General features: G+C 40.1%; 2 protein-coding genes and 1 long non-coding RNA gene across 4 annotated transcripts; 1 reads left to right on the forward strand and 2 right to left on the reverse strand.

Annotated features, from left to right (window-relative positions):
- Positions 1–393: 393 nt before the first annotated feature.
- On the reverse strand, positions 394–1,564 carry LOC115052404 (uncharacterized). Its single transcript, XR_003841355.1, has 3 exons — positions 1,351–1,564; positions 839–888; positions 394–617 (listed from the first exon to the last, which is right to left on the reverse strand). It is a non-coding gene; the product is annotated as an uncharacterized LOC115052404 (long non-coding RNA).
- A 543-nt stretch (positions 1,565–2,107) lies between these two features.
- On the reverse strand, positions 2,108–10,491 carry lin54 (lin-54 DREAM MuvB core complex component). 2 transcript variants are annotated; one of them, XM_029515834.1, is made up of 14 exons: positions 10,369–10,491; positions 7,477–8,252; positions 7,256–7,328; positions 6,961–7,091; positions 6,567–6,722; positions 6,212–6,413; positions 6,054–6,127; positions 5,765–5,962; positions 5,588–5,679; positions 4,999–5,070; positions 4,664–4,766; positions 4,439–4,576; positions 4,134–4,336; positions 2,108–3,790 (listed from the first exon to the last, which is right to left on the reverse strand). In XM_029515834.1, exons 2-14 carry the CDS (start codon positions 8,215–8,217, stop codon positions 3,589–3,591), a joined length of 2,385 nt encoding a protein of 794 aa, XP_029371694.1. In that variant the 5' UTR covers positions 8,218–8,252; positions 10,369–10,491; the 3' UTR covers positions 2,108–3,588. The 2 variants fall into 2 exon arrangements, with proteins under 2 accessions (XP_029371694.1, XP_029371695.1); XM_029515835.1 differs by lacking the exons at positions 6,567–6,722; positions 6,961–7,091; positions 7,256–7,328.
- Positions 10,492–11,506: 1,015 nt separating this feature from the next.
- cops4 (COP9 constitutive photomorphogenic homolog subunit 4 (Arabidopsis)) lies at positions 11,507–15,284 on the forward strand. The gene is made up of 10 exons (XM_029515767.1): positions 11,507–11,629; positions 12,713–12,792; positions 12,893–13,044; positions 13,164–13,267; positions 13,358–13,511; positions 13,595–13,745; positions 13,845–14,015; positions 14,191–14,306; positions 14,493–14,577; positions 15,030–15,284. The coding sequence occupies exons 1-10, from the start codon at positions 11,556–11,558 to the stop codon at positions 15,161–15,163; spliced, it is 1,221 nt and encodes a 406-aa protein (XP_029371627.1). The 5' UTR covers positions 11,507–11,555; the 3' UTR covers positions 15,164–15,284.
- Positions 15,285–15,604: the final 320 nt, after the last annotated feature.

Below are 15,604 nucleotides of genomic sequence, written 5' to 3' on the forward strand. Positions count from 1 at the left end.
GTCATGCTAACGACGCTAACACCCACGTTTAAAAATTTGTTTATTAATTTAATCCTTCTTAAATATTCGGTGGCCTAAAACTTAAAAAAAAGTATCATATACAAACAATAGAATGAACACTACACAGTGCCATATTGTGTTACACTATGATTTATCCTCATTTTAGCAACAATTTTTGTAATTCTTGTTTACCTGATTTTCAGGTGTCATTAAATATCAGAACTCTTGCATTATCAATTATATATTCATTATACATTTTGTTTCCTTTTGCAACAGCAAATATAATCTTGTGTGTTTCTGTGTCATATGTGGGTTTGATATAAGAAATAAATAATCAGCCTCCGTACAACGCTGCATAATAAAAAAAGCACAGAAATGCATAATGTTCAAATTCAATACAATTTTATTTATATAGTACCAAATCAAATCAAAGTAACTTCAAGGCACTGAACATGTAAAGCAAGTTTAGATTTAATTTTGCACAATTCCTTGGACCGCTCTGACCTGAATGTCTTCCCATCCCAATAAAGTCCTTCAGATCATTGCACTTATTGTTTTTTTTCTACTTGTACCAAGATAAGTCTTATTTGCTTCACCACGGCTCCAGCAGGTCAACCCTGAAAGAACAAAGATATTAAAGATTAAAATTCATACTATCTGTTTTAGGCGAAACACCAGCAAAAAGCTCTTTGTTTGGAAGACAAAAGCCCAAACCCTCATTCAGAAGTTCATGTATAATCTTCCCCAGACATATGTCTGGGTCAGATGGGTAGTGATTGATATAATCATTGGGAAGGCAACATTTTATTACATGTCTATACGGAACAGCAATACATACATCCATCCATATCAGATCCATGTCACAGGAACCCCTTTTCTTCAACTGACCTGCAAAAACAAGGTGAATATATTTATAAATTTAACCATGCACGTTTGTCCTACCAGCAAAATAAACTAATACAACAATCCACAATTCGACTGAACAAAGCTGATATTTGAAAGGGGATGCAATCGTTTGTGCATTCAACACGAACAGATTGCACTGAATGACCCATGTAAGAAAGAAATCCTTGATAATTACGATTATACACGCGCCGAACTCAAGAGGTGTTGTTCAAAAGTCATGAAACCATGTTGAGTCCAGTTCTGTCCATTTGTAACTCTCAATTATTAAACCGGATTTCACTAAATAAAAATTTTAAAACAGAAGTTTGGCTTGTAGCACGTGGATCATGCTTCTTCTCGAGCACGTGGTATGGCGACGGCTTAATTCGGTTTTATCCAAAAAAAAAAAAAAAAGATAGATTGATAAAATACAGTAATAAACGAATTAATCTTCAGCACACTTACCAAATTTACGTCCCATGTAAAAAAGATTATAGGAATGCACATTTTTACATCAAGAGTCACGATAATAACAAGAGGCTACAGCTAACTAGCTTCCTATAACGACAGGAAGTGTTTAAAAATACAGACCTTAAAAATCTTTAGCTTTTAACTATTTGTCAGAATATTTTTTTGTCTGCAAACACGCAACTTAACCACAACCGCGCACACACTAACTTCTTCTTCTTCTGTTCTTCTTTCTGCTCGGCTTCTTCTTCTTCTTCTTCTGGTTGGATTCGCCGTTTGCACCGAACTCGCATGCGCATTACCGCCACCTGTCGGACAGTAGAGTCAGTAAATAGAAGAACTAAAATAAACACGAAGACCGAAAAAGAAGTTTAACAAATATATACAGCAATTTAGAAAAAATTTAAATATAATAAACTTGTTCTGTATTTAAAGTTTAGCAAATTGTTGTATTGAAGAGATTGGAAACTAGAGACAAAAATCATAAACTCAATGGTAAAATATTTACTGAGGTAATAAATAGAGGAGTAAGGCTCTTCAGCATTGTCTTAATTTTCTCTTACTGCCTACTGGAGCCTGAGTCTGTGGGTGCAAGTTTTTATTTTTTTTTTTAAATTTTTTAAATTTTTTTATTATTACATCATGTTGAATGCTAGAGGAAAATACCACATTCTTGGGCACTTAAAGCATTTTTAAATATTCAGAAGTACATAGGCAACTATAAAAGTAGAATTTTTTGAATAAAATCAGACTTGTAATTCATAATTTATTGAGTGTAACAATCAAAAATTAAGATAATCTGCTTCATTGGGGCTATGGATGTGGTTTGATTAGATTTGATTAACAGTAGGCTGGAATAATTAAAAAAGAAAAAAGGTTAAATCAATCAACTCAACAGAAGAAACACACAAATGCAGACATTTGAATTTGGTGAATGGCAGCGTATTCCTGTTAAATCAAATGAATCATAGTAGGAAGCTGATGGCAAAAATAAAAAAGGTCAAGTCAGGAAAGATCCTGACTGAATAATGCATATTTGTATGATTTCAAATGTTATTTCTTGTTATTTTTATTCATTTTCCAGCACTGAAATGCATTCATCTTCTTGTCAGACCGGCTTTGGACGGATCAGCTCGTCTCTTTTCATGAACAACTCGGTCTCAATCTTTTCTTTTTTCAATTCAATTGTGTTTTTAATGTACAGTTAGTATGTGACTATTAAAAAAAAAAAAAAAACTGAAACCAGCACCAGGAGGCGAAATGTGTCCCTCTGCCAATCCAGCAAACTATTCTGAGCAAAATGTGTGTCTTGTTCTTCTATCTTTGTGAGGAACAGTGGGAGTTTTAGACCTTATGGACTAGAACCAGGACTTGAAGTTTTTGGGTTCAGATTTAGACCAAGTTTGGGTCAGGATAGAGGTTAGAAACTTAGCTGTGATGGTTAAGGTTAAAAATAATGGAATAGGGAATGCGTTATGTCAATAGGGTTCTCACAAAGATAAAAGTACATGTGCGTTTGTGTGTGCATAATGCATTTTGTCTAAGAGTTCATCTTAAAACTGCATTTAGGATTAACCCTAAACATTGCCTCTACTCATTTTCATTTAAAGAATTTAGCCTAGCCATGGTTAACAATTGGTAAGTTTGCAGCACTAGAAGCCACACAATATTAGCGCTCACAATTATTACAAATACTTGTCAAAATAAATATCAAAAGATACATGTTCTGTTCATCTACTGTAAGCACAAATGTACTGATTACATACAAATTACAAGCATTCTTAAAAAAAAAAAAAAAAAAAGTTGGGAAAGGAAGAAAAATAAGAGTAAAAATGGAAGAATAAAAGTCCAAAGAACACAGATTTGACAAGACTATGTGGGAAAAATAAATTGTAGAGGTGGATAATTCCTGTTCAGCGCCAACTGTCAGTTATTTCTGTCCATTGGAACCAGGCGAACAGGTATGAAACCAGTTTTGAAGGCAGATCCTTCAGAGGCAGTTTGCTCCATCTTTTCATCCTTCAGTTAGTACGCAAAGAGTGCAAACAACTGTTCCATGTTTATTACTGCAGCTGGCCCAGGCAGGGGGATCTGTCCACTTTCAGCCCATTGTTCTGCCTTTTGATGAGGGACAACCCCGCCACCTCCAGGGGTCCAAGACGGAGAGCAGAGTAATCCATGCCCTTTGCTGCCCCCCCACAGCCGGGGGGCCGGTTAGTGAGTCAGGAGCTCTGCCTAGCAGTTGATGGAGGCACAGTCTGCTTTAGCTTTCCCCGCTGAACTGATTATCCTCATGAGGCAATGTCCGAACTCCTCCAGGATCATCCTCTCCGCTTCGGCCTGAGGCTGATGTGTGTGTTCTGCCTTTTTGGCCTGTTCCAGCAGACACTCACATGTCGCTTCCAGCACCTCCTTTGTCACAAACGTATACGGCAGCCTGCAGGGAAACCAAAACACGGGCTTTAGAGAGAAAATACACCAACCATCATGACTTCATCGTCAGATAGTTCAAATCAACGGTCACATTAGATCATAAATAATGCCATTGAAATGTGAGACATTATTGTGGAGCTGCTCTCTACTGTAACTGGGTGGATAATATATTAAACAAAAAGGTATTTCTGTCATTTTATTCCTTTGTTGGACAGCATAGTAGTTCCAATATCCAACAGCACATCAGGCCAACAAAAACTGGTTTTCATTAGAAGTCAAAATAACTTTATCCGTTCTGATAATATATATTTTTCCTCAGCATGCTCCTGTAACTCGTGTTGGAATACCTCCCGCCTCCGCTTGAAATAACGGGTGCCGTCCGCATGAGCAGGTCTGAGATCTGCGAGGACAGCTTGGTCTTGGCTGCCGTCTGCTGCTGTACTCTCACTTCTGCGGCGTCGGCTAGGTGCATCAGCGTTTTCCTCTCTGGGCTTTCCTCGAAGTTCTTGCAGCCAATGCATTTACAAATGGACGAGCACATGATCTTTGCCTTCAAGTTGAAATCAAGAACACACACGAAAGTGTAAGCAACAGTTTACTGAGCCGATACGAGGAGCAGCTCCTGAAAACAACTCAGCGAGGGAGAACCCACCTCATAGCACTCGCAGTAGTTCTTCAGGCAGCCTGATCGTTTGCAGTTGCAGCCTTTGCTATGTCGACGGTCTGACTCTCCCTCTTTGCCTTTTCCGATTTTGGGTTTGAAGGCCTCTGGATTCCGGTCCAGGCACGTCTGTGAAAACAGATTTTCACCTTCATTCTCCTGCCTAGCACAAAGAAACTCCAAACAAAGAGCTGACCCACTGATCTTCCTCCTTACCTTTATAGCTTTTTGACGCTCCGTTTCATGCTCCAAGTTATTGAAGCAGTTGTTGCAGTTACAATTATTGCAAAACTCTCCATTTGCAAAACAGTCACAGTATCTTGAAAAAGAAAAACAGAGCTCATCTTCAGAAAACTGCCAAGATTTTTCTGCAGAATATTATGAAACTGGCAGCAATAAAAGCTTATTTGCATTATTGATTGTCATGTTTATTGCTTTTTAAAATTAGGATATTAATCCAAAAGTAAAAATAGTAATTTCCTTACAACAAAGTCTAAACCCTTTAGACAAAACAAATACAACACAGTAGTGTCAATGATTGTCACACTTACAGTTTCAGACACTGGGACTTGGTGCAGTTACACGGTTTCCTTGGTCTTGAGGTGGTTTCTGCTGTCGTCAAACTGTGAGCCAATGAAAAATATTGTTAATCAGAGCACCTTTAACCAATAAAACAAGTAGGGTTCAGGAGTAATCTAAAATATATTATTTTATATTATTTATATAAATTGGAAATGAAACAGAGAGAAAGAAAAAAGATGGAACAAATAAATATCTCAATTGAGTTTTTTAAGCAGAGTGAAAGTTGATTGTTACCCTCTTAATTTAAAAGAAAGCCAGCTGTGAGAAGGTTTCTGTATTTCTTATTAATTGTGGATTAATAAAAAAGGCTGTTTAGAACCGCTCAACTATTCACTGGCTGATTTTATTTAGAATTTGCTAAATAAAATGTTAAAAATGACCCGAGTAGAGATTGTTCTGTGATTGTAAAGAATAAACATGCTGTCATATTTTTAGCTCAGAGTGTGAGGGGTGCTGGCAAAAAAGGAACTGCCTTGATAAACACTTGATTGAATAGAAAGTAAATTATTTAGCTGCTCTGTCTGCACAATAAATAAGAGAGTGAACGTCGCCTCTTACCCATTAAGTGGAAGCCTGGCCTGAGTCTGGATACCGGTGGGTGCAGGGAAACTAGAGCTGCTGGCGAGGGTCACAAAGGGTGACTGCTGGAGCTGCAGGAGGGAGGAGAACGCCACAGAGGACGGTCAGCACCTGTACATCCTCGGGCTGGTCTTTATACAGAAGAACACGGCTCACCTGTGTGACATACTGGGCCGGCACGACTGCGTAACCCACGTTGCCGGCTCCAGGAGCTGGTGCCAGGACGGTGCCTGGAGGGAGGTTGGTGAAGTTGGGCTGGATCTGGGGAAGTGGAGTTGCGGGCATGATGAGGCGTTGCTGGGTCTGAGTGGTGGTCACCACTTGTGCTGCTGATGTCAAGGGCTTCGGTGCCACCTACAGGGAAGATAATCGATGCATGAGGCCTTTTTGCAGAAAGCTGTGACTAAATATGAAGAGGAAATAGAAAAAAAAAAAGAGGCTGTACCTGTTTTATCGTCTGTGCTGGAACAATCGGGACAGACATCCTCACTGCTCCTGTACTGACCACCATAGGTTTCGCTGTGGGATGTTAATCATCATAAGTTCAAGTGCCACCTGGGTTTGAGTGCAGATAACCTGTGTAGAAGTATGACCATAAATCACCTGTTTGTATGGAGCTGGTGCTGGGACCACTGGGCTGCCCCGTGCTGCTCGCTGTGGTTGCTGTGACGAGGCGGACGTAGTGGAACCGGCTTCCTGGTACCTGAATCTGCTGAACGTTCGGCTGGGTGGCCAGTGGGATGATGGTCTTAAACTGGGAGCCACTGACTCCTCCCACAGCCACAGATTGCACTGGTTTAATATTCTGAAAAAAGTCATATGAAAATAAAAAGAACATTTTAAAACCTTATACCTTGTGTTTGACTCTTAGCTGCAAAAACATTTTCCTCCTTTAATCATACTTTCCATCATCTTGAACTTCTTTTCCTATGAAAAAGAGAGAGAAAACAAATCTTACCTGTGTCGTGGTCTGGCTGGTGGCCACTTTGACCGGAGAGGCGGAGGTTGACTGCTGGACTGCGAGGATCTGCTGGCCAAGTGCTACATTGACAGGCAGAGCTACTGACTTCTGAGAGGTGTTGGAAGTCGGGGAAGCCACGGATACTACAGTTACCTGGAGGAGACAAGATGTCCAACTATTCACAAACAAATGACAACTCAATGTTCTCAAACTAAATTAACATTTGCTCACACAAATCAACATGTCTAATAGATGAAGCTGGAGGATGTTGACAGTAAAGTTCAATACTTGCACAGCCTGTAATTTATCATCATCTTAAACTTGACAATTTTTTTAGATTAAGTTATCATTATTCTTTAGAGAAAAGGGTGAAACAGAGACCAACATTTACCTTGCTGGGACTTTTAAGTGGTGAAATGGCAATCTTTTTCCCAGGGATGCTCTGTATACTCATGCTGTGGGGTTCAGACAGAGTGATGGTCCTCTGAGGCATCACTGGGGAATTCTGGGTCAGCACCCGTCCTGATAAAACATGACAAGGAAAAGGTTGGAGAAACAGAAAACCTGGAGAAAAGCTCCCACTGATAAACAAAAACATAAAAAACAAATAAAATTAAATAATGATAGAAAAACATTTTCAGATAAACTTAGCAGGAATAACAGAAGTGATGTCTTAGAACTTATACCTTTGCTGTTGACAGTTTTCGTGATGATGAACTTGATCGGTGCAGCTGATGATACGGGCGTTTTCTTTGCAATCTGTGGAAATAAATGTTCACTACAGTCACATTCATGTGATTTTTGTTGGGTCTTGTACCAAATAAACACCTTTTACATCTGAAAAATAATGTTAGTAAGTCAGGGGGTCTCTGTAGCACCACAGCACTTACAGTGTAATCAACATTACCTGCACAGCCTTCAGCTGCTGGGCCTGTAATGTGGTCACCTGGTTGCTGGCACTGCCCACCACCGGCTTCAGCTCTGACCTTCCATCAATGGTAACCACTTTAAACTGAGGGGTTTGAGGCTTGACGTCTCCTGAAGCCTGGGAGACGCCCGGCTTGCCCCCTGTGTGGGGTAACTGCAGCACTATAGGTTGCCCTGACTTTCCTATTGTTGTAACCAAGAGTTTTTGTCCCTCCTGCTTGATGACCTGGGGAGGTGTTCCTGACTTTGCTGCTTCTGTTGCCACCTTATTGAGAATAATCTGGTGGTTTGCGGGAGAGATGGTGAACGGAGCTGTGAGCTTCTGTAGACCGCTTGTAGACACAGTTGTCCCTGTCACACTGTCTGTTGTTTTGGTAGTGGCTGTGGAAGTAGCCATGGCTGGTTTGAGAGTAAGGAGGGGTGACGATGAGCTGGAAATTGAGAAGGGAATCTGACTTTCAGAGCTGATGCAGAGTGTAGAGTCTGTGCCTGTTGAGGTGGTCACGACCTGACTGGGCTCCGTCACTGCAGCATCTGAACACAAACTCAAACTCTCTGCCGCCACAGGTGTATCTGTTTCCATTGGGACCGATGTGTCATCACTGGGCTCTTCCTTGACTGTGGCGACATCAGTTTGGGAGTGAGGGACGTCCTCTATGGCCTCAGTATCCATGATCTCATCAGGAAGGAGGCTGTTGAGCTCCGGTGACACCACATCCATGCTTGCACAGCAGAGGGTGAAGGTCTCTCTTCACCCTGAAAGAGACAAACTGTTATTTTGGTAAATTTTGCAAAAACCTTTCTGTTAAACACGAATGTAACAGCTGAATGACATGGAATGACTTAAATACTCATATTAGTTGTTTTTCTGTATTTCCCACAACAATTACATCTTGACACATCATTTACACCTCTGACATATATCCCCCACTTAAAATTAACAATTTTATTGATATTGTTGGAAAAGTGCAACTCAGGATGCTGTTATGAATGGACAGCACAGCACATAATCTCTACAGCATAAAATATTAGACACATCTCACTATAATGCAGTATAATACCAACAGAAGCTCTGACCTCACCGATCCTTCTCAAAGTGGTTTATTTTTCAGTACAAGTTAAACTAAAGCTTCCTTTTTTCCCCTTTTATCAGCATATATTTACAGACTGTAGGCTGAAACAAAATGTGATTAATGCATATAAAACAGTGTTAGAGAGGGTTACACTACAGCCATCATTACACAAACAACACTGAGAGTCTGCTGCATTTAAAAGCAAGATTTCCTATTTATCTAGAATTTATTGGCTTTATATCCACATGTAGTTGGACATTAACACAATCTGCTTGCATGGGGATTTGCATGAAAATAGTAAACAAATAAAGCAGTGTGCACACAAGAAACAGTCTTCATCACCAATTGTTAAAAAAAGTCCAACAAATGAGTCAAATATGAATGAGCACAGAGAGGGGGGGTGCAGGAATCATCGCTGAGCTCCTGTTATTTTGACAGAAGCTGACAGCTGATGTGTTATCTAGGCCGCACCGATCCATCTCAGCCAGGCGTATCTTTGTCCTGCTGCAGTCTGCATAACCTTAATCCACCGAAACGCACATATGAACCCTGCCCAGCCCATGCACCACAAACACACACCTCTAGAAAGATAATTATAAAAAAAATAAGAAAAAAAACCCAACACACATTGAGCTAACTGCTCACATTGTTTAAACGTCCTCGGATGAATGCAAGCAGACAGACACTGTTAGGGCTGCACTCTTATTTAAAAAAATATATACAAAAACACACATTAATATAGAAAATAGTCCCGGATTGGGGAAAAGTGTGAGGTAAAAGCCACAAGCTGTTTGCTGCCTGCGTTACTATTTCAGGCAGGCCGGGGTTGGATTTCGAAAGATCCGCCATTTTTACCTCGTCATCAGCTCAGTTAGCTGCTCGGCTAACGCTGAGCTACCATGAACGAGGAGCTGCTTTGGACTAATTATCCGTAAAACTGATCAGCTGGGGTTGTTTGTGAAGACCAGAGTCGGTGGTGACCACTGGGCACTAACAATTAATACACCCTGACCACCTAAACAAAGCTAGCTTTCTATAAATCCTCCCTGTCACTTCAGACATCCACCCAGTTTATAACATTTAATGCAGCACTTGTTACAGTCGCAGCTTTCGCTTTTAAAAACATTTTTGTTGTGGTTGTTGGCTTCAGGGTCTACGTTTGAAGTTAGCATGGCCTAAGCAGTTATACCTGACACATACTGGCAAAGTCTTCAATGTTTGATCCATATAAGATACGAGAGCCGTTTCCAAAACAGATATTAAAAATATGAGCAGAGCTGAGGAGCATGGAGACAGCTAACCCTGGAGGAAACTGCAGGTTTGTGTTGTTGTAATTCTTGACAACCACACACGCACGCGCGCGCAAAGTGGTCATCGTGCAGAAGTCCCATCAAAACAACTGTCACTGTTCAGCTAACGTAGCTTTTACTTTTCATTTGGCCTGAGCGGACAGTTCAGCAGTTCTGTCTGTCGGCACGCACTAAAACTTTGTCCCAGCGGGCAGACACCGATCACGGCCAAAGAAGGTCCTGTCCCCTGTAAAGCTCCACAATCATCCTTATCCTCATCATGAGCCTCATCAGAGCAGCAGGCAGGCAGACAAACAAACAGACAGACAGGCAAGCAGGCAGGCAGGCAGGACTCCACTGTACTAGCAAACTTGCTGAGCTTGCTAACCCCCCGAGCTAGCTAGCTACAACATTATACCTCAACATTTAAAGACGTCGTCAAGAGCTCGGCTTCCTGCCTGATCCGGTGCGGCGGAACTGCGGGACGGAACCGCGGAGGGACGAGCTTACCGGAGGTCTTAACGGTGGGCGACGTTTCCAGATAAAACGAAGGAAAGGAGAAGGCGATTGTTCAAAATACCGCGCCGAGCGCCATTCCTGCCTGACATTTCACAGGCCGGCCACGCCCTCCACCCACTACGTCACTCTACGTAATATTTAAAGTCGCAGGACAGATTTTGTTGTTGTTTCCTTGTTTTTTTTTTTTTTTTTTACATATTTCTAAACAGGAGTTTGTTTTTTTTATTTAATTTATCGTATTGTATATCCTCCCGAGACCCAGGAAAAAGTGGTTTCATTTTGGACTATTTGGGGATAAATTAAGTGTTGGAGGTGGCGGAGATTTTTTTTAAATTAACCTTAATAAAATTTTACAACCCACGCATTGCAGTGGACAACAGCACATCATTGATGTCAAAAATAAAGAGAGGAAATCTCTTCACTTTTGAATGTTTTGTTTCTGCGTCAATCAAGCAAAAACTAATGGCCACAATAGAAGACAAAAATTCATAACATACGTTGTTATAATGTTTACAGATGTTGCTATTTTTAAAATACAAAAAATACAAAAAAAAAAAAAAAATACAAAAATACAAAAATAATTTGATTCCTGCAAAGGGATTGTACAGTTACATCTTAATGACAGTTTCAAAACAAACCGAATATTATCACTATAGAAATAGGTTTTCTGGCAGGACCGTTGTGTTTGACACACCGTGTATATACACAACTTTATGGATAAATAGGAGAAAATATTACAATGTAGACATGTAAGATCAGGAGATCTGGGACGAGTGCAGGCAAAAGGTCCCAGTTTATGCATGTTATTATTATTTCAATACATGTTTAAAACCAACATGAATAATGATGCGTTAAAGATGACAAAGTCACGAAAGGTTGTTTTTTTTATTATATTACACATCAGTCAAATCATGAAAGTCAGTGAAATAAATAATATTAATAAACAATTCTTAACATTATTTATTCGCATTTATTTCTGTGTAGCATGTGTGGCATATATATATGTATAGTTAATTTTTATTTCTCCGTGCTTGTGTTCATTGAAATAAAAGTCTTGTACACCGTGGTTGTCGGAGGCAGGGTTCCCGGGCGTCTGCGGCCATTAGGCCGGCCGGAAGTGCGTCTCCGCTTGGCTCTCGGCACAGGAAGCTGCCGCTGTTGACAGCTCGCAGGCGACAATGGCGACCGAAGTGAAACAGGAGCTTGCACAGCTGATGAATTCAAGTGGATCTCACAAAGATCTCGCTGCCAAGTGAGTAACAAGAAGAAAAAAAAATATTTGAGTTGCACATTTATTTAAAATTTTGATTTTAACAGCAGTTCTTCAGCTGGGATGGCCCAAGCTAAGCTAAGCTAAGCTAAGCTAAGCTAACGCTAGCTAGCGACTCAGTTAAGTTAGCATATAGCATAACGTGAAACTAGCGAAAACAAACCGGAGCTATCCGTTAACGGACTTTATTGTGAATATTCTGAATGAAACTGTTAAACAACCCTAACCCTAACCCTAAAACACAGTCTCTCATTGACGGTGCTTTTACATTTGACTAACTTTAGCATCTGGAAGCTTCTCTTCATGCCAACTTCGCTTTAAATGAGTTTCAGTTTGGTCTAATTAGCAAATCTCCTGTTGTTTTTAATAATAATAATAATAATAATAATAATAATAATAATAATAAACCTAAAAGACGAAATTGGTGTTTGACAAGAAATATGCAATTGGTTAATACTGCACATATTTTCAGTGATGTGTTTCATGTCCCTGTGTTAGAAGATTCAGGTGGCTAACTGGACTGATGATGAACATTTACATTTATTTCTGGAAATGCACATATTAGGCAGAGAATGCAGCTGTAGTGCCATTTCAATACAGTTAAACCAGAGCTCATTATCCTCATAAGATTCAATGGCACCAGTTATTAAAATATACAACTTAAGTGGAGGCAAAAGCAGCAGCACCCTGGTGTGATGTGGGCTCACTTGTGTTTATCACAAGTTTCTTCCAATAAATATTCATAAATCTTTTTTTGTAAAGTGCACATATTGGTCATAACCTTAGCAGAGAAACAGTCTGTTGGCACAGTTATTTATACGAAAGGGAAGGGAGACCAGAAATGAAGGGAATGATATGCAGTTGTTAATGTAAACCTTTTTTTTTTTTTTTTACAAAATTAATTCATCAAAACATTCAAACGATGTAATAGTCATATACAGAATGTTATGCTGCTGCTTAATTTTTAAGAAGTTTTGTTTAGAATGTGTCAGTTTTAATACAATATCTTTACATTCTCAGCCGAAGTATTTTTTAAAATAAATAAATAAATAAAATCTTTTGCAGATATCGACAAATTTTGGACAAGGCCATTCGCTTTACAGATGCAGATCAACTGGAATCCTTGAAGGCTTTTGTTGAAGCAAGTATGCTTTTCTTTTACGTGATTGGCACTTTCTACACAATTTTAATTAACATACAAACAGGATACGTTAATGCGACATTGCTGTGTCTTATCTTTGACAGTGGTCAATGAAAATGTCAGTCTTGTCATCTCAAGACAACTGCTCACTGACTTCTGCACACATCTGCCCAACCTGCCCGACGCCACAGCTAAAGCAGTTTATCACTTCACTTTGGAAAAGATTCAACCGAGGGTCATCTCCTTTGAGGAGCAGGTAAATGCCCCAACACTCACTCATAGCCCCCTAAGAATTCGGCATTTTGTCATTTACTTATTTCATCTAATTTTAATTATTAAAATGTCCAAATATGTTATGTTCATACATGTTTACAGGTAGCTTCAATCAGACAGCACTTAGCAACCATTTATGAAAAGGAGGGCGACTGGAGGAATGCTGCCCAGGTTTTAGTTGGTATTCCCCTGGAAACAGGACAGAAGTAAATAACCTTCTGGCAGATTTATTTCTTCATTGTTAATATTATTGATAGTACAGTGTCTATATAACATCTATATGTGTCTCTCTTTAGGCAATATAATGTCGACTATAAGTTGGATACGTACCTGAAAATTGCCCGTCTCTACTTAGAGGACGATGATCCTGTGCAGGCAGAAGCTTACATCAACAGAGCCTCTTTGCTTCAGAATGAGTCTTCGAACGAACAGCTTCAGATCCACTATAAGGTCTGCAGTTGGACTTTATTATTGCAGGCAATTGCAGGCCTGTAGATGTCTGAAGGAGTGTCTCATGCTAGTTATCTTCTCAGGTGTGCTATGCAAGAGTACTAGACTTCAGGAGGAAGTTCATTGAAGCTGCACAAAGATACAACGAGCTGTCGTACAAGTCAATTGTACATGAGAGTGAACGTCTGGAAGCACTGAAACATGCCCTTAACTGCACCATACTCGCTTCTGCAGGTAGCACCAAGGCTAATGTGTTGAAATTAACATTTGAATAAAGAGATTCCAGTTTAGTACCTTTCTCATACCAAGTATATTGTATGTCCTATGTTTAAGGTCAGCAGCGCTCCCGTATGTTGGCCACCCTCTTTAAAGATGAACGCTGTCAGCAGCTGGCTGCCTATGGTATTCTGGAAAAGATGTATCTGGACAGAATCATCAGAGGAAACCAGCTGCAGGAGTTTGCTGCCATGCTGATGCCCCACCAGAAGGCCACCACAGCGGATGGTGAGTGGAGATCATCGGTTTTTGTTACAACACTTAAATCAAACAGCACCACCAATCATTTTTCATTCATATTTGGGGACAGTAAACCAGGTCTGGTTTTTTCCCAAAGGATTTAATAATTTTTGAAAAAGAAAAACATTTAGCTTTTGAAGTTCTCTCTCTTTGTCTGTCTCAGGCTCCAGTATCCTTGACAGAGCTGTGATTGAACACAACCTGCTGTCTGCTAGTAAACTCTACAACAACATCACTTTTGAAGAACTAGGAGCGCTGTTGGAAATCCCGCCAGCAAAGGTGATGTTAATCAACAAATAAGATTATGGTGTCAGAACTAACTTTGTGCTTCAGGAGGAAATTAGTTGGATCTGAAATTAATCCAAAAAGTATTTTTTTAATCTTTATAATATAATAGGTCATTTGCATTGCTGCTTCTCCTTGTATCTAATGTGGAGGTCCTAGTTAATGTTTTTCGTCTTTTAGGCAGAGAAGATCGCTTCCCAGATGATCACTGAAGGACGCATGAACGGCTTCATCGACCAGATAGATGGCATCGTACACTTTGAGAGTGAGTAATGGCAGCCAGCGTGTTTTTGTGTTGCATTTAGAACAGAACTTCCTGGGATGAGAGTCCTTAAAAGAGGAATCATGGTATCTATTCCCACCTGGCATCAGTGTTGGAATCGGCATATTATTGTGTGAGATGAGATATAAAGAAAAGGTAACTAAGGGGGTAGCAAGTACAAGACTAAATTCATTTTCTTTTTGCTGTATACAAACAATAACAGTAACGGTAGTGTTGTTGGATGTATTTGCATATTTGAATGAACAATCTAAGTTTCTACCTGTAACCAGTAGGGGGCAGCCTTTGCAAACAGAAGTACTAGGGAACAGTGATAGAGCAGGCAAAGGACTCATTAAACTCACACACAGTTCCAACTTTCTTTATTTGTCAAAGTGCTGTAAAATGGAAATGATTTTTATTTCCTGTCTCTCAATCTTTCCTTAACTCTCCGGCAGCCCGTGAACCCCTTCCCACCTGGGACAAACAGATCCAGTCTCTGTGTTTCCAAGTCAACAACCTCCTAGAAAAGATCCGTCAGGCTGCTCCAGAGTGGGCTGCACAGGCGATGGAAACCCAGATGACCCAGTAAATATCCCCATCCGACCTCTGCCCAAAAAAAAAAAAGAAAAAAAAAAGAAAAGAGAAAACAAACCACTTCAACTTCTCCTTCAACCCATCCTGAAGTTTTGTCTTCCTGCTCAACAACATCAACGCTTGATTCTCAAGCCCCTCAAAGGACCCTCTGGTATCACCATCACTCATTTGAGATGTTTCTCTTTCCGATTAAGTTTCAAAGAACCTTGTTTTATTTCTTTGACCCAGGAGGATAATGTTTCAATGTTTCTCAATATTTCAGATCTGTGTCTGACATAAATGTAGTCACAGGAGAGCTATGGTGTAACCTTTGGGTGTGACTTTGGATGTGATTCCTCAGATAGTTGCCGTGTCATGTCATTGGGGTCAAAAAGAAGTGAAAACACACGACCAACCCCTCTGTTCGAGCTTTTGGGCTCCAACGCACTCTATTGTT

The sequence above is a fragment of the Echeneis naucrates genome, chromosome 12 (assembly GCF_900963305.1).
Source record: "Echeneis naucrates chromosome 12, fEcheNa1.1, whole genome shotgun sequence".
In the NCBI taxonomy this organism is placed as follows: Eukaryota; Metazoa; Chordata; class Actinopteri; order Carangiformes; family Echeneidae; genus Echeneis; species Echeneis naucrates.